We start from the raw sequence: 24,727 nt of genomic DNA, 5'->3' as shown, positions 1-24,727 counted from the left end.
CTAGTCTTGTCTTTACTTTGGTGCTTGGTCATTAGATTCGATCAATTTAGCTCCATTTTGCCATGAAAATGCAAGGTTTGCACTCCTCTCCTACCAAGGAAACAAAACCTCAAAGAATATGTAAAACGAAAGACTAAAGATAGTAAATGGCCCAATTATGCACTAATAAGCATAGGAACGAGGCTAATTCGGGGACTAAATATGCTCAAATATTGGTCAGATCAAACGGTTGCAGTAAAATTTATTATAGAGAGAGAGAGAAAAAAAAAAGGGAAACAGTTAGAGCAATGAATGATTGACAGACGAAGAGAGAGAGAGAGAGAGAGAAAAAAAAAGAGGAAATAAGTAAATAACAATGCTTTTATATGACAGCTAAGATTAGATCTTGGCCATTCATCTCTAATGTAATCTAGTGGCTGAGATTTCAAAGCGCAAACTCACCATAAGAACCAAAACTTACAAGAACCTAACATAATGAGAACCTTGAGAACTCCACCTTATGGAATTTTTTTTAAAACAAGAATGATATATTTGGATTTGGCATAGGATTTTATGGTTAGATAACATATTTCTTAGTCTAAAAAGTATAAAACTAGTGACGGAAATCGAGGCGAGATACATTTTATTAATTTTCATGCACCTACTACTCATTTTCATAAATCTGACAATTTTCACGCACCTAGAACTCGTTTTCGTGCACTTAGAGCCTGTTATTTTTATACACCTAGTAATCATTTTCATGCATGTAACAATTTTCATGCACCTAGTATTTGTTTTCGTGTATCTATAGCCGTTTTAGTATACCTAATTGTATATTTGTACATTAAGTTTATATTTTGTTAATAAAATCAATAATTTTTGTTTAACTATACTAAAAATGTGTTTGAATGAACTAAACTAAGGGTAAACTATCCATCAAAACTTTTGGAACAAGATTTGGTGGAGATTTAGTAAGGGTTCTCACGGTTCTCATTATGTTAGTGGTTCTCACCGGATCCTGATCATATATATATATATATATATATATATATATATAGAGAGAGAGAGAGAGAGAGAGAGAGATTGAATCATGTGAGGCACCCTTCTTAGGGTGAGGCGGCTGGACACCTTCTAAACCGTCAGATTAAAAAACTACAGATGGCTCAGATGATGACACGTGTCCCCATACAAAACCCCAACTAAAACACATTTCCGTCTTCAATTTTGTTCATTTACTCAGACGCGCAATCACTCACATCTCTTCACTTTCTCTCTCTTCATCTATTGTTCTTCAACTCAAATTCGACGTTCACTTCGGAATTCAATCACCATTTTATCACCCTGATTTTCATCGTCCACACCATAATCATGCTGTGATTCACCATGTTTCTTCGATCTTCACGTTTTGATCTGGACTCTTATTATGTGTTCATTATCAATCTCGGAGTAAGTATTATTCTCATTTCTCGCTGTTATTATTTTTTGTTTTTAATTTTCATTTATTTGAATGTTAAACTTGTAATCGCCATATCATGTGATTTTTGTCAGTTATTTGATAATATACTTGCTCTTTTATTGTTCAGATTTTATTATTGTTAGTAATTTCCGGTTTTCTAGGTTTTACTATTGAATTTGTTCATCTTACACAGCTATTATTTTGTTTATGTATTATTCTGGTGAAATTATTTTATTAATTCATTAGTTAATTGATCGATTGTGTGAAATTTAAGTATTTAGATATTTGATGATGATTATGATGAAAATGAGCTCGTGATTCACGGCGCGATGATGATTTTCGACGATCTCATAATTCTTTGATTGATTCTCCTGATTCTAGTTAATTGATCGATTGTGTGAAATTTTGTATGTAATTGAGAAATTAAGCTCGATCAGAGAATTTGACGAATGTGTTTGATTAATTTTGTAGGATAAAGACGAAGAATCTGAAGGTGACATAGAAAGTTCGCGCTTAAAAGGTACCGAATTATTCCTAATGTTCGTTTTTTTTGTTGATATAATTTCAGTTTAGTGTACTTGGATTCTTAAAACCTTAATTTTAGTGTTGCAACTTGCAACGACGATTCTTATGGATTTCGACGAATATCGGGTGGTACTTGTGAGTAATGTAATTGCATTGGGAGGGATAACGGGTGCAAAACCTCAATGGAAACGCAAGTATGCTTGTTTTTTTTTGTTTTTGATAATGGAGTTAGATTCGGAGTTGGTTTATCGACTGATATGGTGCTTTATACCTTCGCCATCACTAAAATAGGTCGTTGGTTACCTTTGCTGACTCGCTTACAAGTTCACAAGCAATACTTATTGTCCTGGTCTAAGAGAGTGGGAAATATGAATATAGTGTCACCACCGCCAATTTTATGGTGAGCAATGTTTATATTTGAATTGAATTATATGGTTTCCTTTTCTGTCTTTTATATGTTGTGATGCACTCTTCATTGGGTCAGAATTTCAAAAAACGGGATATGAAATCCGAAATATTGTTGAACGTTGCTTGCAGTCGTCAACCTGCCATTGGTGATTTGTTGAAGTCACCTTTATATGTGATACTGTATTTGTTTTTATCTCAAATAATGTAGTTTATGGTACAATAGCTGATTTTGGAAAACTGTAAAATTAGTCATTTTCCCTCGTATAAATTGGACCTGTTTCCTTTGAATTTCGTGCATTGACTTCAAATCCTTCTTCTTCTGGAACTAGGTTGAAACTTTAAAGTGAGCATTATCACTCGCTGCCTTGGTAAGGATTTGGAGGAAAGATGGTGTTACTGAAGATAATAGGTTAGTGAACTTTGCCTTATGCTTTCTGCGTGTTTCCATCCTATTAGCAGATAACGGAATGAATGATTTGTTCTCGCCTTAGTCAGTAATTGTTGATTGTTTATGAACTCTAATGCTTATCATTTCGGCTGATCTTTTAATGTGAAATGTCCATATAAGTTTCGATTTATTTGCTTTGCTTCCCTTAGGTTAAGCACCACGATTGATGAAGTCATTGTTTACCCCATTCCAGCAATTCTTTATCTTGTCAAGAATCTACTTCAGGTTTGTTTATGGCTTTGGGGATTAATGTACATGTATATTTACAAACAAGTAGTCAACTTGGACTGTTGTCGTTTACTTCTCATTTTACCCTTTTCCTTGAGCAGTATTATATCTTCGCATATGTGGATGCTCCAGGCTATCAGATATTGAAAAACTTAAATATCATCAGCACGGGTGTTCTATACCGTATCATTCTTAAGAAACGGTGAGCCGTGGTTTGTGTTGAGTCATGCTATTAAGTTCTTTCTACTAATCAAGTCAAGAAAAAAATATGGAGTAATAATTTTTTTTGCTGCGCACGTAATTTAGTTCACATCAATGTGATCTGGAACTGATAACATGACAAATCATAGTGCCTAATATGGTAATTCACTCCCGAACATATAATATCTTGCACATAGGCTTTTATCTTACAATACGAACATGGCATCAAGAGTGTATTTGATTCACAAAATGAGTTATTCTATTACTTTATTTCCAGGTTGAGTGAAGTCTAGTGGGCAGCTTTTATTCTACTTTGTGCAGGGTGCACCACAGCGCAGCTTAAGTCAAAGTAAGAGTGGTTATATACTTATATGTCCCATTATATTTCTTAATTGGGTTTCTGTGTGATTTTATCTATATATACTGAGGGGCAGTTTAATTACTTTGGTATGGAGGTAAAAGAACCGTTATCCTATCATTTCATCTTTACCACAATAATTAGTTCATTTGTCTTGCATATCAGCAGTACACACTACTTTATTAATTCCGTTTCCGTCTCGGGTGTCGGAAGACATGTGAATCAATCTGTACGTAGATTATGTCTGCTCTTTGTTTTCCTGTATTTAATCCCTGAGCATATTTCACTTAATTCGGGTATCTTTCTTCTACTCTGATATGGGATTTTCTTTCCCCAGCTGAAAAAGATAGGTGCAAAAAATATTGAAGCATGCATTGGTTGTGGAGTTGGTTTTGGCCATGGATTTTCTAATCGTCATTGATCATAATCAAGCACAGTCGATTTAGGTACTTTTGATTCAATAGTACCCGAACTTGACAACAACAAAAATTAAAGGGGGTGAGGCTTGAATCCTTAAAACGGGGGCTGACTTGAATCTTATGTAGTAGAAACTTGATTTTGTTGATGCTTTCGCTTGTACTTATTATCTATTAGCTCAAAAGGTAGAGCATTGTGCTATTGCGCAAGGTGTGGGTTCGAGTCCCACATAGATAAACCAATATAAATATACGATTATAATATATTTATCAATGTTAATATATGTCCACTGTCACTTGTTTGTGTGTTAGATTCACAAAATCGGGTCTAGGATTCACAAAATCGGGTCTAGGATTCACAAAACTATGAAGTAAATTGGTGAGGTCGGCCGCCTCGCCATAAACAAGTCAAATTCCAAAATACAAGCAAACAACAAAAAACTACTCAGCACCCCCTGGCGGGCCAGTCTCAGTCTCACCAGAAGTCGTGACTAAAGCAACACGATCTCGCACTCTGGCCACCTCTCTGGAGAGCTCTCTAGCGTCTCCTCCTCCATCACGATCTCTGGCTCTGTCGTGACACGAGAAGCCTCCGTTGTAGCTAGTTGGGCCCTAAGAGAGACGATCTCAGCCTCTCGACATCGCAGCTCCTCCTCTCAACGCAGCAACTTCTGGTCACGATTGATGATTCCAAGCTCCTGTCCATGGATCGTCGCCCTCGACTCATCTAACTCAGCATGGACCCGAGTCAACTCCTCCGGATCCGCAATGCTCTAAAAAAACATGGATCGTCAAACTCGAAACCATTAAAACAAAACACAAAAAACAACGAAATTACAAAAATAAGTAAAAGAGCAAAATAGGGGTCTAGATTCACAAAATAAGGTATAAGATTCACAACATAAAGTCTAGATTCACAAAATAAGAAAAAGAGCAAAATAGGTGATTTCGACCATTTTATGACCCAATTTCACAATATTGCCTTTTAGTTTCACAAAACAAGCTCTAGGATTCACAAAATAAGGTATAAGATTCACAAAATAAGACAAGGAGAAAAATAGGTGATTTTGATTATTTATAACCAAGTTTAAAAATATTGTCTTCTAGTTTCACAAAACAAGCTTTAGGATTCACAAAATAGGGCATAAGATTCACAAAATAAGAAAAGGAGGAAAATAGGTGATTTCGACCATTTATGACAAGTTTCACAACATTGTCTTCTAACATTCACAATATAAGCGCTAAGATTCACAAAATAAGGTTCAGGATTCACAAAATAAGAAAAAGAGCAAAATAGGTGATTTCGACCATTTTATGACCCAATTTCACAATATTGCCTTTTAGTTTCACAAAACAAGCTCTAGAATTCACAAAATAAGGTATAAGATTCACAAAATAAGACAAGGAAAAAAATAGGTGATTTTCATCATTTATAACCAAGTTTCAAAATATTGTCTTCTAGTTTCACAAAATAGGGCATAAGATTCACAAAATAAGAAAAGGAGGAAAATAGGTGATTTCGACCATTTATGACCAAGTTTCACAACATTGTCTACTAACATTCACAATATAAACTCTAAGATTCACAAAATAAGGTCTAGGATTCACAAAATAAAAAATGATCAAATTTTTCACAATATTTTCTTCTAGCTTTACAAAACAAGCTCTAGGATTCACAAAACAAAGTCTAGGATTCACAAAAAAAAAAAGAGCTGAGAAATGGGCAGGCTGCTCCATGGTGGATGGCTCGAAGAATGGGCAGGCTGCTCTTAGTTCTGTTATTCGAAAGCTGCAGAAACAGAAGGAGAATAGAAATACCAGTCGTAGACGAAAAATACAAGCGATGAGAAATAAACCCGAATGCAGTGCCGCGGTATAAACCACTGCCTTGAAAACTATTTCTCCGGTACGACCGTGGTGGCGATCAGCTAGTGCCGGTAGTTCCCCAAGGTTAACACTACAGTCCCCACGCAGTTCCGCCCACTCGGAACTGTGAGACTTGGAACGAAGAAAATATCAGTACCCAGAATTTTAAGAGAGAGCAGAGAAGACGAGAGAGAGAAGAGAGTTGAGTTTTTTTGTGTGTTTTAGAAGCTGCTTAAGGCTCGAATTTATAGCAAACCAGGAGCAGTTACAGGAGCCAAAACCGACTCCTGAAACTGTGCCTCAAATCCGAGTTAGTGGGAGAAAGACTCTCCCCACTAAATCAAAGTTGATCGACTTATTCAACACAACTAACAACAACAAAAAGCCCACCTAATTCAAAACTCGGCTCCGCCCAAAAAGATAGGCACGGCTGTTCGTTCCGTTCCGTTCCCGAATCCGGATCCGGATCGCCGGCCGGGCTCGGCTCGCACGCTGCGATGCGTGCGAGCTGAATTAAGCACCTCGCAAAGCTTCCACAAAAGCCTCCCATGACCCACTAGTGATATGGTAAGGAAGGTGGGTATATATAAACCCATAAAACTTCCTTTTCCTCACCAATGTGGGACAATTGGAAACACTCCAAAGGCAATAAAAGCCCCTATATTTCCAACAAGTTCAGTGACGCTGCTCTTGTGGGGGATTTTGGATTAATGTCCATTACATTTGGTACTTGTTCCGACAATGATACAATTACATATCATACAAGGCAAAGGCAAAGTGTTTGTCAGATACTTTAAGGTCTAACCCTTGAACAAGTAGGAAACATAAACAATTTCTCAGTCACGCCCCCCATTACGATAGGATAAAGGTCTTCATAAAAATTTCTACTCCATCCAATTTCATTTATGGTTCCTCTTTCCCTTTTCATCCATTTTCCTTATTGTTCCCTCTTTTCTTTTTTGGACAACTTTGTATGGTTCAAAATTAATTTGATGTGGGATTATGTGTATTATGTGGTCCAAATTGATTCCCTTATTTCTTATGCAAAAGAAAAAAGGAACAATAAATGAGATTGAAGGGAGTATTATTTTTCCTTTACATATTAAAAACTATGCGATTGAGTTAGATTTCTGCGGTTGGAAATTGCAGTAGCTTGTAGTAAACTTGTGTTTGGTTGATTGAATCATAAGGTTAATGGATTGATCTCCTATATAAGAGCATCTCACATACGCCCTCTATCTAAATCAATTAGCCCCATTTGCGTTTCTATGCGATGAGAAGTTTGAGTAAAAGTGACAATTGATCGAGACGGAAGGAGTAAGTTATTGCGCACAAATAATGGTACAACCAATGTCTCCTAATTAAATTAAATTAGAGAAGTGTAAGAATAACAAAAGAATAACACCACAATAACAATAACAATACAATAATAACAGAGTAACACCACAATAACACCAGAATAACAGTACAATAACACCACAATACCACGTGTTATTGTAGTGTAACAAAAAAAGAAAAAAAAGAAAAAAGAAAAATAACACTCGAATAACAAGAATTAACCCAAAAAAATCTGGAATAATATATGCTAACACAAAAAAATAAAATAAATTAGAAGGTAATTTAATGAGAAAACAAGAGAAACATAAAAACATAAAAATAACACTAGAATAAAATGTGAGCACAAATTCACCATAAGAAAACAAAACTCATAAATTCTAACCATTAGATTAAAGGAAATAGATGGCTGAGATTAACTTAAAATTGAAACAAAACCTAGCACCAAAACTCAAAAACACGCGTTCGTTTTTCCCTGACCATGAAAATTCTCCGTTCATCCTGTATCAACAACCCAAAGAAAAAATTCCTAAATTTGTCTGACAAAATAATTGATCAAACATGACAACTTCATCTATCCATGGCTGTCATATAGCAAACCTGGAAAACTCTTTCTTCCTCATCTCCATTGGGCCGATGAACTGTTCAAGTACAAACCTCTTGTCGCTTGTTCAATTCCAGGTTTTATTTGCAAACCCTAATCTTGGTGCTTGATTTTAACTAATTGATTATTTTGTTTGATTTTGTTAATTGAATAGATCGATTAATGTGATGGGTAGAAGATTAAGGATTCCGCAAGATACTACTAATACTAAAATTTAAGTTAATGTTGAAAGTTAGCAATAATTTCTCTCTCAAAGATCTTCGTGGCTGTAATTCGGATTCTACGCCTCTTCCTTCTCACTCTTAATTTTGCAATTTCTCTCTCAATTTCAATTTTACTGAAATATAATGATATATCAGTTGTTTTCAATTTGTTGTGATTGACATTAGCTATACGGTTTAGTCGTAGTGATATTGTTGTTGAATTGTAATTGAGCTGGTTAGTGGTTACTGTTTAGTCCTATGTTATTGTTACTCTTGTGAAACTTCTGTGTTATTCTTATATTACTGTTATTCTTATATTACCGAGCCAAAGGCAAACATCTTATATCTAAGGGCCTGCCTGGTATAGCTCTAATGAATGAGGAGGAGATATACCACCAAATTGATACAGGGAGAGATTTTTCCCCTGACACAAGGTTTGTCATTTTTGGGAAATAATCATGGCTTAATATTTCCCCAAGTTTGGTATGGGGTTAAATTTTTCAGCTACATTACATTACAAAGGGACCAAACAATACTTTTAATTATACCATTAATTCAACATTATCAAACTTCTTACTTTATTACATTGCCAAAAAAAAAGTGGCCTAATTTTAGAAACCAAAAAATAAAAACAAAAATTAAATTGTATCTCAGAAATCAGAATACTAATAAATGGAATGTGAAAGTCCATGTATATCTTCATAATCATCGTCACAATCTAAGGCCTACTTAAAATCATGGCCAAAAAGTCATATTTCTCACCTTCGTCCGTCAAGTCAAGAAAAAAAGCAACGTCGCTCTCCGTCATAATTGAGCACAAAGTAAGAATGTTCACCCTTAGAATGCCTTGAACCTTCCCTAACTCTTCACGCAAACCAACCTTGTAGTTTTTCGGTGCTTCTAACATAGCAGTGAGTTGAGCAATCTAAGCATTACTGTTTTCAAGCATGGTTCCCATTAGATTTTCGAAACTTTTCTGAACATTCAAAATCTCCTTGTTTTTACGCAACCTTTTCTTACTTGGTCGCTTCACACTTTCATCTCCACATCTCTTACTAGTTTCGGAACCTTCAGTGAGTTCACCACTTTGAACCTCTTGTTGTGCATTTTCACTTGTCTCATTAATTGCATCTTGGTCATCTCTATCAAGAGGCGTATTACCCTTAGCACCCGTTGCCCTATCTTTAGAGTAGATTTCCTCCATTGCATCAAACACGGAAATGGTTTCCGAAACATCCCTTTGGCATCTTTGTGACTAATAAACAAAATTATATAATACGTCAACCTTACACTGCATGTCTGCATGTATATAACACATTTTAATGCAGCACAAAAAAAATTTAACAGCCAATCTAGCTTGGGAGATCAAAAAATGACTAAGATGAATCCTAAGTCAGCAGGTAGAACACTATCTAAGACTCACAAATACATTCTTTATACATCCTACAAAGTAGGAACAACCAAGTACCCTTAAAATCTAAGAAAAGCAGTCTTAGTAATATCACTGAACTTAGGAACCTCACCCTATTTTACCAAGGGTCAAATTTAACACAGCATACAAGTGAATGAACTCCAATAAAAAAAAAAAGTAATAATGCAGAGGAGCACCTTACACCATCCTTCATACAATTTGCGCTCACCGGTTACCATCTTTAAATCATCATCCCATCCAAATCACGCCTTTGATTTAATATCAAGCAATGCATTAAACCGTTTTCTGAGATAACCAAGCCTTGATTCGATGTTAGTTGCTTTAAGTCCAGAATCTGGCAATTTTTCTGAAATTAACTTCTCCAAATGAACCAAATACCCAGACTTGAACCCACCCTCAGGCCTCAGCCTTCCATCTTCCATCCAAATGCAAGGATGACAACAAATTCACCAACACAGTATCTTCCTCCACAGTCCACCGATCTTTTCAGTACTAGCTTCAGTTTCGGTCATCATAAAGACTATGTATAATGTTTTTAAAGAGCAAACACACACGTTAAAAATTGTACTTCATTGAAAAACAGTTGAAAGTTTACAATATAATAGCTAACTAAGAAAGCAATCAAACATAATCTATAAACTTAAAAGGCCTACAAAATCGCCAACTATCATACATCTCTTTAGCTAAATTGTCTCTCCATTCTGTCCAAGACTCAGACGTATCAATTGCAGCTATACGATCTTCATTATCATCCATAAACTGTCTACCATATTCTGTATCTAACAAAGCTTCCATTGGATCGAAACTCATTTCTCGACGGATCAAATTATGAATAAGACAACAAGCACTTATAATGTCTGTATGAGTCTCTGGGTTATAAAAATTTTAGTTTCTAAGTATTGCCCAACGCATTTTCAGCAGCCCAAAACTCCTTTCAATGACATTTCGTGCTGATGAGTGTTTCATATTATAGAATTCCATGTGGTTAACCGGTTGCCGTCCATCTTTCCATTCATTGAGATGATATCTTGTCCCTCGATAAGGAGCAAGAAAGCCTTCACCATTTGTAAAACCATCATCAACTAGGTAATAACTACCTATCAAGTTGAAAAGTTCACAAGTTTAAATAATTTTATTTACTTCCAGCATCCTTTTAACTATCCTTTTAACTGAAAAACAGTGGGAGACATTCCTCACCATGAGAAACTATAAGAGGATGTCGCCTACTAACAGCATCTTGAAGGACTCTACCATTGCCGGGTAAAACATAGGTAAATTGCATATCCTTAGTACAAGCCGCTAAAACATTTGTAGCTATTTCTCCTTTTCTTGTACGGTATTTAGGTTTGTCAGTGATAGGAACCGTTAACCTTATGTGTGTGCCATCTAAAGCTCCAAGGCAATTCTACATACCATTGCAAATTCAAAAGAAAGTGAATCAAAAAATACAGCAACCTATGGACAAGGAGCCTTAAGATGACTAAACTTTACCTTAAACCATTTCCACCTTGAATCACCGCAATCCTCTTCAATAGGTTGTGGAGTCTTTATCAAATACTTATACAAGCTTAAAATAGCTCTTAAAACTTGACGGAAGTTTCTACTCAGAGTTTCTTTTGACCTTTTCAAACGATGCACAAGCATTCGTTGTTTCTGGTCATGTGCTAATATATTTAAAAATATAGCCACCTTTTCTTCTAAAAACATGTTTTTTTGACTCTTTAAGAAGACCATAAGTTCGAATTAACCCACACAACACATCGAATGTAAACCTGTCCATTCTAAGTTGATCTAAGCAACTTAGATCAGAATGTAGAAACTCTTGTATATTTTTAATTCTTGATTCATGGTTCGTTTAGCTTTGTGAGAGGTTTTCTTGCGAGGTATTTTCATAATTTCTAATATTTCTATCATGCAATAACAAAAGGATATCAAGATCATAGATCTCATTCTAATAAACCGATTAAGACCAACTACGATTTTTTGCTTCCGTGACAATAACCTACGCGCCATAACTACATACAAGGTCATAAAAAAAACATATAAACTAATCAATAGAGATAAGTAAATGAAACTCTATGTTGCTATGAGAATTTATGTTAAGTCAACTAAGAGACAAGTAAACAAGGAAAAACATGTATACTAATCAATAGAGACAAGTAAATGAAACATGTTATATATCAACAGTTTTGGAATTATGTCCAGCTTCTGGCTTCTTGGCCAAAATAAAATTTCTTGTTGGGGAAAATAGAGTTTGGGAGCTATTAGGCAGCTTTTAAAAATTAGAGTACGGAGTCTGGCGAGCCCAGATTGGAAACTGATATATTAGAGTAAGGAGTTCCAAATTAACTATACGATATTATAAGATTACTAAACTTCCAAGCAAAAATAGACCAAGATAATCAAATCAATCAGATTACTAAACTTACATGAGAATGATCTCAAAAACAAACAAAAAAACAAAAAAAAATCGTAATTTTAGGATGGTTAGGACAATGAACTTAAATTGACAGAAAATTAGAACAATGATTGACCTCAAGGGCCCTCGTTCTCGCTGCTCCTCTATACCAAAATTCATATCCACAAAAAAAATAATCCAAATTGACAGAAAATTATTATCAAACCCACAAATAGATCATAATTTCATAAACTAAATAGATCGTAATTTCATAAACTATCATAACCCAAATCATATTTGAATAAATTAGCATAAACCCTAATGAAATAATCATCAATTTTGAAACGATAATTATCATATTTCACCCACAAATTGATAACAATCGTCACAAAAATGGTGTTCAAGCAATTAGAATGGTGCAATAAAAATGGAGGAAAATGAATACCTGATGGTTGGAGATGACGAGATACACAGGAAATGAAAAGATATTGGGGGTGATTTTTATTGCGGCGTAATTGTTACTGATGGTGTGGGGAGGGTAATGGATTACTTCTCTTGGGAGTTTCTTGGGAGGTAATAGTTACTCGGCTGTACTTATTACTCTCATACCAAACCTCCACAAACGGCCCATAATAATTTCGTTGGACTTGTTCAGGCCTATTACCCCCATCCCAGGCCCTAAGAGATAAATGTTCATGTCAAAGATGCGTATATCGACTAGTGGAGCAGTAAAAGGAGATTAATTGTCTCTTTGTTACTCCGTATAACACTACCCATGTTACATCATGTTTTTTTTTTTTTTTTTTTTTAAAAAAAAAATGGGATACAATTTCACTCTTTAGTTGGTTGTAGTAGAAAAGACAAGCAAAAAGATAAGATTCGTAGGCCTTAGAAATTTAATGTAAAAAGGAAGCATACTATAGTCACCATCATTTGAGAATAATAACCCACTAATAATTCAACTGATGCTTGATTAGAAAATCAAATCATACAGTGAAATTAGTATTACAATATTAATTAATACAGCCTTTCGCCTCTCTTTCTCTTGCTTTACTGAGCCAAGGACTGAGACTTTCTAATCCCTGTCTTCCTTTCGACTGTTTAGAGTGTGAATCAAGATGTCTTCGTCGCACAGCAGGAGTCTGACTTCCTTTCTTTTGCTGGTGATAGATGCTTTGAACCAAATGATGGTGATAGATGCTTCCACAGCAAAGGACTTGCTGCTTCATGCATGTTTAGCAACAATCCTTACATGATTGGACTTGAAATTTTTGAGATTTTCTCATCTCAAATTCCAAACTTTCATAAGCTGACGTTTTTATCAACCATTGCTGCAATTATGTCTTTTGGGTATGTCTCAATTGGTATACTACTCTCGCTTGCCCAAATCATTGCAGGTAATAGATTTTTAATTTCCTAATAATGACTTGTCATTGTTACTTTTCAGTTTTTTCCTGATTTTCTGTGAAATTTATCCGAGATATCAACCAACGAGTTGTGCAGGAAAAGGAGGCAAGACTACCTTAACAGGGGTCGAGATAGGCGTGGATATAACCGCGGCCGATAACTTATGGACGACATTCCGAGCCCTTGGAGATATCGTGTTTACCTACAGTTATGGGGAACCCCCCTCACTCGGTATGACTTTTTCTTCATCATTGGGTGTAAGGTTGGGGTTGAGGGGGACTCCTTTCACAGCTAACCACTTCCTTTACTTACTAAGAGCTGCTTACTTTTCTCGTCACATTCTAGTTTACAGACTGTTAACTAGTTTTCAACATTTGAGATCAATTTAAGTAAAATTTCTGTAAGAGCCAATGAATTATGATGCTACTAAGGCTTGCTGAATGTTTTGCATCATGGAGATGTCACCCCTTTGCTCCGTAGTCAAGTCGATCTCCTTGGTGTAAGAATTGCCTTGATGGTCACTTCTTTGCCAAAATTGTCATCCTGTGTAGCACATCAAACACAACGGAATAATATAAAAAGTGAAGTAAGAAATTGAAGGCTCAATATTCAAACAGAACATAATATACAAAGTGAACTTAATATGTTCATTAGTGTGTCTCTTATTGGTGGTTAGATATCAATTGAGATACCTTCAATTCAGACTCGAGTTTTTGAAACCCCAAATTAATCAGCTATACAAAGACGAGGTAAAGATACGAGGCTTAGTATAGAAAAGGCTATTAGCTCAATGGTAGAGCTACGTATATATTTGTGTGCGGAGGTGTGGGTTCGAATCCCACATAGCCTAGAAAATATAGTATCGTCTTTGCATTGTTTCACGCTAGTATAACATCTTCAAAGGTTGAAGTTCCAATCATCATATTCATAATAGTGTGGAGCTATATTCAAACATAAGTCATAATTTATGAAACTAACCAAAAGTCGTAATTATGAAATTAATAAAAAAAAAGCACTAGTAACACAAGAATAACACTACAATAACACAAGAATAATACTACAATAACAGTATAGTAACACAAGAGTAGCACTACAATAGCACAAAAGTAGCGCTAGAGTAATACTACAATAACACTACAATAACACAAGAGTAACACTACAATACCACAAGAGTAACAAAGGGTAACACAACGGTAATACTACAATAACACAAGAGTAACACTAAAGTAACAAAAAGTAACACAAGAGTAAATGTACAATAACACAAGAGTAACACAACAGTAATACTACAATAACACAAGAGTAACACTAGAATAACAAAAGTAACACAACAGTATTGACAAAAAGTAACACGAGTAAATGTACAATAACAGAAGAATACAGTAATACTACAATAACACTATAGTAACACAAGAGTAGCACTACAATAGCACAAGAGTAGCGCTAGAGTAATAAAGGTAACACTACAATAACACAAGAGTAACACTACAATACCACAAGAGTAACAAAGGGTAACACAGCAGTAATACTACAATAACACAAGAGTAACACTAGAGTAACAAAAAAGTAACACAAGAGTAAATGTACAATAACACAAGAGTAACAAAGGGTAACACAACAGTAATACTACAATAACACAAGAGTAACACTAGAATAACAAAAGTAAACATAAAGTAACACAAGAGTAAATGTACAATAACATAAGAATAACAAAGGGTAACACAACAGTAGTACTACAATAACACAAGAGTAACACTAGAGTAACAAGAGTAACACAACAGTAATACTACAATAACACAAGAGTAACACTAGAGTAACAAAAAGTAACACAACAGTAAATGTACAATAACACAAGGGTAACACAACAGTAATATTATAATAACACAAGAGTAACACTAGAGTAACAAAAAAGTAACACAAGAGTAAATGTACATATGTTATTCTATTATTATTCTACTATTACCTTGTGTTATTCTAGAGTTACTTTTATTATTAACACGTGTTATTCTATTGTTAATCTAATGTGTTATTCTGGTATTATTCTTATGTTACTCTGTTGTTACTCCGGTGTTAATATGGGGAAATAGTAAAGCGATTTATAATTTTTATTAAACGACTTGTAGTACGAAAGAAATGAGTATAATGTAACGACTTGTAAGCAAGATAGTCTATGTGGGATTTGAACCCACACCATTCGTGTTATTACACGATGCTCTACCAATTGAGCTAATAGGCTTCAATTTACACATATTGACTCACCGGAAAAACATTACAAGTATTAACCTTGTAGAAGAAATCATCAAAGACAGATTTTGGAGTAGACGAACAGTCGCAACTGATTTCCCGGCAGTATTAAACCATTCAGAAGTGTGCCGAGAGCCAATATATCGTTTCTCCAGCCATACCTATCAAGGTACCAGGGCCATCAGTCCTAAGAAGACTCAAATGATTGTACAGCTTCACAAAGACATTAACATTACCTTGTGGTGTTTCCCCCACCCCTCACCCTGACAACTAAGTAATATCATCAGACCGTCTCACTTAACGACCGATATTCGGCTGCGACTAACTAATCAAGCACATAACAACAAAGAAATAAAAGGAGACACATACGAGAAAAGAGGTGAAGACAACAAAGAAAGCACCAAAACCCTTAATAACAGAAGTAATGTCAAGGTATTAGGAAACGATATGTTGCTCAATTTAACATTCTAACAGCCAAGCCAACCAAACACTGATACATCATACCACAAATCAAAGGAGTGTCCACAATGAAAAAAAGGAGTAATTAATGTTTTGTCTACTTCCACTTCCAAATCTTCGCAAATTTGTTATTACCTCTTGCAGCTCTTTTTAAGCAATAAACATATTTATGTTACAGCCATAATTATCAGTGTTTGATTGTCTGTTAGAATGCTCTATCTACTCTACTGGTAATCCCTATCCACTACAATTGAGCAGAAATAGTTTCAAGGTATTGGGAAATATTAAGCAAAATCAAGAGGAAGAGAAGACAGATAAGGGATAAAACACATGCCAAGGCGGGAAATTATCATCAACTCAATCCCACCGAATCAATACAACAGGCCAATTCCGGCAACCATATAAATCGCAATACTAATTGAATCTCAAATACCAAGCTCTCGGCATCCAATCCAACATGACTACTAGTAAATTCACAGTAGATTATTCTCTATCAATCAGCACATTAAAGTGACTAAATCAATCGAACAACCATCAAATGATATTTATACTAACTTTTGAAGACGGAATAAGGAAATGAGGTTTATACCAATTCCAGCGAGATTCTTTTTGAAGCCGCCACTCTTCTTCGTGAAGCCATCTTGACTCCTCCGTTGTATCGTAATCGCCATGTTTCGCCTTGAATGAGAAGACTAAACGTGAGCTAAGGAAGATCTAAAACAAGTTAAGAGAGAAGAAGAGAAATAAGAGGAGAAGAGACTGGAGGTAGACGGAGGCCATGGAAAGAGAGGAGAGAGAAACTTGGTTGAATTTCACAGAGATCGCATTATTAAGGGAAAAACCGAACCGAAAAGGGAAAACAAACAAATACATAGGCGCGCGAGATCGTATCCAAGCCTTTAATTTTGACTGATCTTATTGCCGAGATTTGTGAACACAAACTCACCATAAGAAACCAAACTCACTAAATATTGACTGATCTTATTGCCTTTAATTTTGACTGATCTTACGGTGAGTTGTGAGTTTGGAAAATCTCAACCACTAAATATAAGAAAATAGATAGCTGAAATGAAGCATATAATAACACCTAACACAATGAGAACGACCATCTGACTATCAACCCAAACACACTTTATAATCATCCCTTTAACCTCCCTCTAAACCCAAAATCACTTAAAAAATACAATTAAAACCAAGAAATTCTGGCAAAAAAACACTGCAACATTGATATCATCTCACTTTCGGCAAGGATTTCAGTTTGTCGCATCTGATAATGTTTAGTGTTATCAAGGATGTGAGGTTGTTGATCCATTCCGGCAGCGCTTCCAAGTTTTCACAGTCATCTATCCTTAACAATTGAAGGGAGGTCAAACTGAAGCTCCTTTGGCAGATTTATCAACTTTGGGAGAGAATAGAAACTCAAGTGAGAGAGCAAGTGAAGGGATTCCCATGACGTCGTCGCGGTCGCTGCTTCTTCATTATTGTTTTCCAATTCCAAGTTTTTACATCTCCCTATGGTCAGTATCTGCAGGCTAGTAATGTGCTTTACCATTCCTGACAAAAGGTTTGGGCAGTCCCATATTCCCAAATGTTTAATATAAGGAGCGTGCTCTATGCACTTTTCTGCTAAATGAATTTTTACTCGACCGCTCAAATCTCCAAGTTACTTGATTTCCATCCGTTCAACAGGGATGTCATTTTATGTAAAGAGGAGACAAAAAAAAAGGGTGACTCACCAGCTTTGCTCAACAAGTACAGCACAATCAGCAAGCTTTCTTCGGGTGCGGAAGCTATTATAGTAGTATTTTTATGGATTCCAACTTGTCGGTTCTTCAACTCATGTAAATAGTTTGGATTATCAAACACCACCTTATACAACTCATAACATAGGCTATCATCTTTATCACATCCCTCCTCGATTAAATCTATATCCCTTTTCCCATTTCTGTTTCTGATACTGAATTCCACACCCTCAATACAAACCAATGTTTTCGCCAATTCCAGATCCTTCCACTCTATTGTTATCTGCAATGGAGTGACTCCTCCATTGTCTCTGTGATTCTTTAGCTTTCGCAGCGTGTTTGGGTTTGCTAACAACTCTTTGTATCGCTGAAACCAAAACTCGTCAACATTATTGTGCTTGCATCGTTCTTCGATCATATACAAAACTGTTTTATGGCTCCGATCCTCAATGTCGAGTAGTGCACCTGCTAGTAGTACTATGTTTTGCTTGATGACCTCTGCTATTGAAGTATTATGAAGTAATGAACACTAATAAAAGAGACTAATAAGTTTGAACTGTTTCAGTTGTTTGATGTCTTTTGTAGTCTTCATATGTTCCAGATTTTTTATTTTCAGTGGAAGTTCAATTCATTAGTAATAATAAAGTTTGATATTATGTCAACAATTGAAACTTTTTCAGCTAATGTTGTTACTGTGAATTTGTCGTTTTCATTGAAATCTGATGATGATTTTTCCCAAGTTCAATAAAAAATTAACTGAAGATTCGACATTGACTTGTGCTAATTCATGCTGTAGGTTGAAACAAAGATTCTAGGAGAGCAACAGAACTTGCGGAAAGGGTTAGAAAGAGAAAATATAATTGTACAGACAATAATGAGGCACCTTTTATTTGCATTAGATGGACTTCACTCAACCGGAATAGTTCATCGAGACATTAAGCCGCAGAATATTAACACTACTATAATAGCACAATAACACGGGGAAAAAAATAGAAAAAAAAAAATCAAAGCTGTAAAAAAAATCAAAGTAACACCGGAATAACACCACAATAACACCAGAATAACAACACAATAACATGCGGTAAAAAAAAAGTAAAAAAATCAAAGTGACACCGGAATAACATCACAATAACAGCAGAATAACAGTAGAATAACATCACAATAACACGTGGTAAAAAAAAATCAAAGTCATAAAAAAAAAATCAAAGTGACACCGGAATAACATCACAATAATAGCAGAATAACAGTAGAATAACAGCACAATAACACGTGGTAAAAAAAAAAAAGAAAAAAAAAATCAAAGTCGTAAAAAAAATCAAAGTGACACCAGAATAACAACACAATAACATGCGGTAAAAAAAGAGTAAAAAAATCAAAGTAGTGAAAAAATAAAAGTGACACCGGAATAACATCACAATAACAGCAGAATAACAGTAGAATAACAACACAATAACACGTGGTAAAAAAAAAAGAAAAAAAATCAAAGTCGTAAAAAAAATCAAAGTAACAGCAGAATAACATCACAATAACAGCGGAATAACAATAACAGCACAATAACACGTGGTAAAAAAAGAGAGAGAAAAAAATCAAAGTCGTAAAAAAAATCTAGGTAAAAAAAAGCACAATAATAGCATAATAACACGAGGTAAAAAAAATAAGAGTAAAAAAAAATTTCAAGTATAAAAAAATACGGTACAAAAAGAAAAAGAAAAAAGGTAACATAATGAGTAAATTAAAAAAAAAACATAAGAGAAAACAAAAATCAAAGTGGTAAAAAAAAAGCATAATAACACAAGGTAAAAAAAAGAGAAAAAAATTAAAGTAAAAAAAAAAGTAACATTAGAAAAAAGAGAAAATAAGTAAATGACAATGGTTTTATATGACAGGTAAGATTTGATCTTGGCCACTCATCTCTAATATAATCTAGCCATATTGATATTCCCCAACTCACAACTCACCAAGTTAACCAAAATCAAAGTGAGTTGTGAGTTTGGAAAATCTCAGCCACTAGATTATATTAGAGATGAATGGTCAAGATCTAATTTTACATGTCATATAAAATCACTGTCATTTACTTATTTTCTCTTTTTTTCTAGTGTTACTCTTTTTTTTTTTAAAAAAAAAAAAAAAATTTATCTCCTTTTGTACCTCGTGTTATTATGCTTTTTTTTACAACTTTAATTTTTTTTTCTCTTATGTTTTTCTCTAATTTTTTCATTATGTTACCTTTTTTTCTTTTTCTTTTTGTACCAAATTTTTTTTTCCTTGAATTTGTTTTACTCTTATTTTTTTACCTCGTGTTATTATGCTGTTATTGTGCTTTTTTTACTTTGATTTTTTTTATGACTTTGATTTTTTTTCTCTTTTTTTTTTTTACCACATGTTATTGTTATTCCACTGTTATTGTGATGTTATTCTGCTGTTACTTTGATTTTTTTTTTACGACTTTGATTTTTTTTTTTACCACGTGTTATTGTGTTACATTTCATCGTTATTCGCCGTTATTGTGATGTTATTCCGGTGTCACTTTGATTTTTTTACTACTTTGATTTTTTTTACTATTTTGATTTTTTTACTCTTTTTTTTTTACTGCATGTTATTGTGCTGTTATTGTGTTGTTATTCCGGTGCCACTTTGATTTTTACGACCTTGATTTTTTTTTCTTTTTTTACCACGTGTTATTGTGCTGTTATTCTACTGTTATTCCGCTGTTATTGTGATGTTATTCTCACATTCTTGATTTTTTTACGACTTTGATTTTTTTTGTTTTTTTTACCACGTGTTATTGTCTTTGTTATTCTCGTTATTCATTTGTTATTGTGATGTTATTTCGGTGTCACTTTGATTTTTTTACTACTTTGATTTTTTACTCTTATTTTTACCGCATGTTATTGTCTTTGTTATTCGGTATTATTGTGATGTTATTAGGTGCCACTTTGATTTTTTTTTTTACGACTTTGATTTTTTTTTTTTTTTTTTTACCACGTGTTATTGTCTTTGTTATTCTTATTCGGTGTTATTGTGATGTTATTAGGTGTCACTTTGATTATTTTTACTACTTTTGTTTTTTACTTTTTCCTACCACATGTTATTGTACTGTTATTTTGGTGTTATTGTTATTCTGGTGTTATTGTGATGTTATTCCGGTGTCATTTTGATTTTTTTACTACTTTGATTTTTTTACCCTTTCTTTTACCACATGTTATTGTGCTGTTATTCTGGTGTTATTGTTATTCTGGTGTTATTGTGATGTTAATTCAGTGTCACTTTGATTTTTTTACTACTTTGATTTTTTTTCTCTTTTTACTACGTGTTATTGTGATGTTAGTCTGGTGGTATTGTTATTCTGGTGTTATTGTGACGTTATTCCGATGTCACTTTGATTTTTTTTTACTTTTTTTTCCCGTGTTATTATGCTGTTATTGTAGTGTTATTTTGGTGTTATTGTAGTATTATTGTGGTGTTACTTTGATGTTTTTGTAGTGCTATTTTGGTGTTATTCTCATGTTTCTCTAATTTTCGCAAAAGGCAAATATAAGAGAAATGAGAGTCAAAGTGAAAGAAAAAGTATACCTTATTCCTTAAGTGACACGATGTGTTTTCATCTTGTATATCTCTTGGATATAAAATGTAGAGTCAAAGTGAAAGAAAAAGTTGAATAATCATTATGATTACTAGAAAAGCTCTCCCTGAATGATTATTTCATTTGGTGTTGACCAATCATCGCTTTACCTTTTATAGCTTAAAAACCTTGATTATAATTGGTGCTTAAGAAAACCCAAGAAAAGCCAAGTTCCCAAACTAGCACCAAAAACATTATCCAGCTGCATTCGACTCTCAAAGGCTTATATGTATGATGATGTTGAGGGAATTCTGTTGTACGCGGTCTTCCTCTATCCTCATTTTATAAAACAGTTCATGTGTAGCAAAATGGAGTCATGACAAGTCTGATGCTTAAGTAAACTCATTGTTAATACAACTTCTCCGTCCTTAGAGGTTCCTACGATCAGCCATTAACAGACTCGTACATTATTGACAGGTTGATGAGCTAATGGGAGACATGGAGAGCGCGACTTCCTCATACTCAAAAGCTGTACCCCTGTTAATCTTCCTTCTTGTTGAAGCACCATCGTTAATACTAAATCCTCCTTTCTCTCTTACTAACTCGGATCGCTTTAGGCTTCGAAACTACATTAACATATTAAATGATAGGCAAGGTATTTCAAGGTCTCAGAGGCTGGCTGTCTTTAAGCCTGAGTAGTCATGCCCAATTGAGCTTGTGAGAATATTATTACTCGAGCCTAATTCTGCTGCCAAACCCGTCACCTGCATTACCCAGGTGAGACCACCATGGGGCTACTCCCTGCTCCTCCTGTAGATACCCGTATCCGTCGATATTGGAATTTATAGAGAACCCGACAAACACCCGATGATGATAGGACACATGTATTTATTAGTTGTCATTGTCATTATTTGGGTTCGTTTTACGATGTAGAATGAGCGTTGTCGACGGAGTATTTTATTAATTTAAATGATATTTAAATTAAAGCTTTTTTTTAAGGTGAATTCATTTTACTTTATTTTGAATTTATTTTCTCAAGTTTATTTTATTGAAAATAAAATAAATAATTGATTTGAAAAATCATTTTTATGAGTGTATTTGATTTGAAAAATCATTTATTTTAATGTGTTAATTGATTTGAAAATTTAAAACTCGTTTCAACCACGCGTTTTGGAGCTCGATTATAGCTCGGTTTTTGAGCCCGTTTTCTTTACGAGTTGGCACGAATCTCGAGTACACTAACCAACCTAGGCCTCTACCCATCCAACCCCAGTTCGAACCCCCATATCCACACCCAAATCTCGTTCCAAACATCCCCCCCAACACAGCCCAATTCCTTCCTTTACCCGTGTTTGTGTAGCCCATCGAAAGCCCTTCTAAACCGACTCAAACTTGGTCCTAACCCGCAACCCATCACCACCAACCCGTGCTCCACATTACCCACAACAACCCAGCACCTAGCCCACCACGAAATCAGCCTTTAAGCCCTCCAAACCGAAGCCCCAAGACATCCCTTTCCAATCCCGTATTCCCTGCTTTGGCAGCCCAAAACCCGTATCAAATCACCACTAAAACCCGTGCCCATGAACTAAGACTCTTACCCGACATCCATACCATATTACCCTAGCTTAACCACCAAGCAAACCCCCCATACAAACCCTAAAAACCCCACGAAATAGCTGATGGACAGCAGCTATGCGAAACAGCCCGATCGCTTGTTGCCCTACTTCTACCCTTGAAACTCCTTATAAATACCCCCCCTTTACCATACATTTATTCCTCTAAGTTCTCCATACATACTACCGTCACTTACAAGCTTTAAACCCCAAAAACAAACCCTAATTGCCTCTCAAAAACCCTCGACAAAACCGACTTACAAACTGAGAATCAGTTTGTGTGTCCTCTTTGAAACCCTTCGTTCAACCATCAAACCTCCATTAAAATTCGAGTTTCTTGTTCCAAATTAACCACACAACATCCATCTACATATTAGACAAAGATTTACGAGCCAAATTGCCCTTGAGAGTACACGAATTCCCTCGAAAAAAGAGTGTTATACACTCTTGTTTTTGACTTTTCTTGTCTGTCCAGTTCTGTTTGTGCTCGTTTTTCGTGCCCAATAACTCAAAACGAGCAGGGATTGTTTTAAGATCTCTGTTCTCCTCTCTTTCTAGTTTTCAAAACATCTTTTAAATCGAATTTTCACCATGAAACGAGAGATAAATCGCAGTTTGAAAGTTGCTGTCCAGATTTGCAAAAAAACGTGTTGTTTGCTTTGTTCCTTCGTCGACGACGGCCTCTTGAGATAAAATCTACGATCGATTACGACCCAAGACGGTGTCAACGATACATGTAGGTTGAGGGTGCATCAAATCCTCCTCTTTCTCCCTTTTATTTCGTTTTTTTTATGTTTGTTTTTTTATTGTTTCGTTTTATTTTGTTTATCGTTCGTTATCGTTAACTATGAAACTAGTTTAGTCCGAGTATGAGTTAAAGTATTAGGGTAGGCTAGAACGTGTAGGCCCTGTGCTTGGCCGTGCCTTTTGTCATTCTTGCTTCATCTTTATATCGTTTATTCATCGTTGCTTTGTATTTGGCAATTACCTTTTGTTTATCGAGTCGTGTTTTGTAATTTGCTTGTAATTAGTTTTTCGTCATCGAGTCAAATGATTTCTAAAAACCTTAGTCTTATTTGGTTAGATAGTTGTGCTCCGATTCATGTAAGAGCGTAGTAAATCGCATGTTGTTTAAAGCAACATGGCCCGATTTATGCGAAAGCACGCATTACGAGGAGTGACCCAAGGCCGTGAGTCATGTAAACCGTGGGCCACCCCCCTTGTGCACGTTTTCCTAGGCCGAATTGGCCGTGTAGTGTGTCGTGTATGGTTTTGTATATAGCAATTGTATTTAGATCGAGTTGTATCTCTAATTTCTCGTCGTGTCGGCATGAAATGCCTGGGTTGTAATAGGGTAGATCCCAACGGCTCCCCCATTCCCCCTAAGCCTTGTTTGCTTTGTTTTGTATGTTGTTAGATCAATCAACCCACATGCTAAATTACAACTTTGACAAAGTTAGTTTAGTTGCATCTAAAACGACATAGAAATTATTGTCACATGTTAGGGTTTTAAAACGATGTTTGCATATCATATATCGTAGTAGCTACGACCTTGTTTGAAATCCGATACTTGACTTAGTAGAGGCCGTTATTGACGGGCGGGGTTAGGTGTCCTTATGGGCTTCCTAACACGTACCCTCACCCCTTACTCAAGATCTATGGTTTGTGGATCCGTCTAAATACCATTGGATTACGAGAGTCATTCAAATCGAGTGATATAGGGTACAAGTCTTTATCTTTAATCACTCGTAGTCGATTGGCTTTATGCTTTTCGATGAAAGGTGTAAAGTTGACTTGAACGGTTCCAAGTTCCCAAAAAACTTGGTGGCGACTCTAATTT

At 35.1% G+C, this 24,727-nt stretch overlaps 1 protein-coding gene and 2 long non-coding RNA genes across 4 annotated transcripts; 2 read left to right on the top strand and 1 right to left on the bottom strand.

Moving 5' to 3' along the window:
- Nucleotides 1-2,705: 2,705 nt before the first annotated feature.
- Nucleotides 2,706-3,240, top strand: LOC141630063 (uncharacterized). The gene is made up of 3 exons (XR_012537422.1): nucleotides 2,706-2,777; nucleotides 2,966-3,041; nucleotides 3,146-3,240. It is a non-coding gene; the product is annotated as an uncharacterized LOC141630063 (long non-coding RNA).
- Nucleotides 3,241-7,548: 4,308 nt separating this feature from the next.
- Nucleotides 7,549-13,668, top strand: LOC141642896 (uncharacterized). 2 transcript variants are annotated; one of them, XM_074451880.1, is made up of 3 exons: nucleotides 7,549-7,901; nucleotides 12,963-13,254; nucleotides 13,361-13,668. In XM_074451880.1, exons 1-3 carry the CDS (start codon nucleotides 7,782-7,784, stop codon nucleotides 13,651-13,653), a joined length of 705 nt encoding a protein of 234 aa, XP_074307981.1. In that variant the 5' UTR covers nucleotides 7,549-7,781; the 3' UTR covers nucleotides 13,654-13,668. The 2 variants fall into 2 exon arrangements, 1 of the variants encoding a protein (XP_074307981.1); XR_012543522.1 differs by having other exon boundaries at nucleotides 7,550-7,901; nucleotides 13,028-13,254.
- Nucleotides 13,669-13,699: 31 nt separating this feature from the next.
- Nucleotides 13,700-16,853, bottom strand: LOC141642897 (uncharacterized). Its single transcript, XR_012543523.1, has 3 exons — nucleotides 16,557-16,853; nucleotides 15,524-15,669; nucleotides 13,700-13,807 (listed from the first exon to the last, which is right to left on the bottom strand). It is a non-coding gene; the product is annotated as an uncharacterized LOC141642897 (long non-coding RNA).
- Nucleotides 16,854-24,727: the final 7,874 nt, after the last annotated feature.

This window comes from Silene latifolia, chromosome 2 (genome assembly GCF_048544455.1).
Source record: "Silene latifolia isolate original U9 population chromosome 2, ASM4854445v1, whole genome shotgun sequence".
In the NCBI taxonomy this organism is placed as follows: Eukaryota; Viridiplantae; Streptophyta; class Magnoliopsida; order Caryophyllales; family Caryophyllaceae; genus Silene; species Silene latifolia.
The sequence above is the reverse complement of the archived record's forward strand: the minus strand, read 5'-3'. Positions and strand labels throughout refer to the sequence as shown.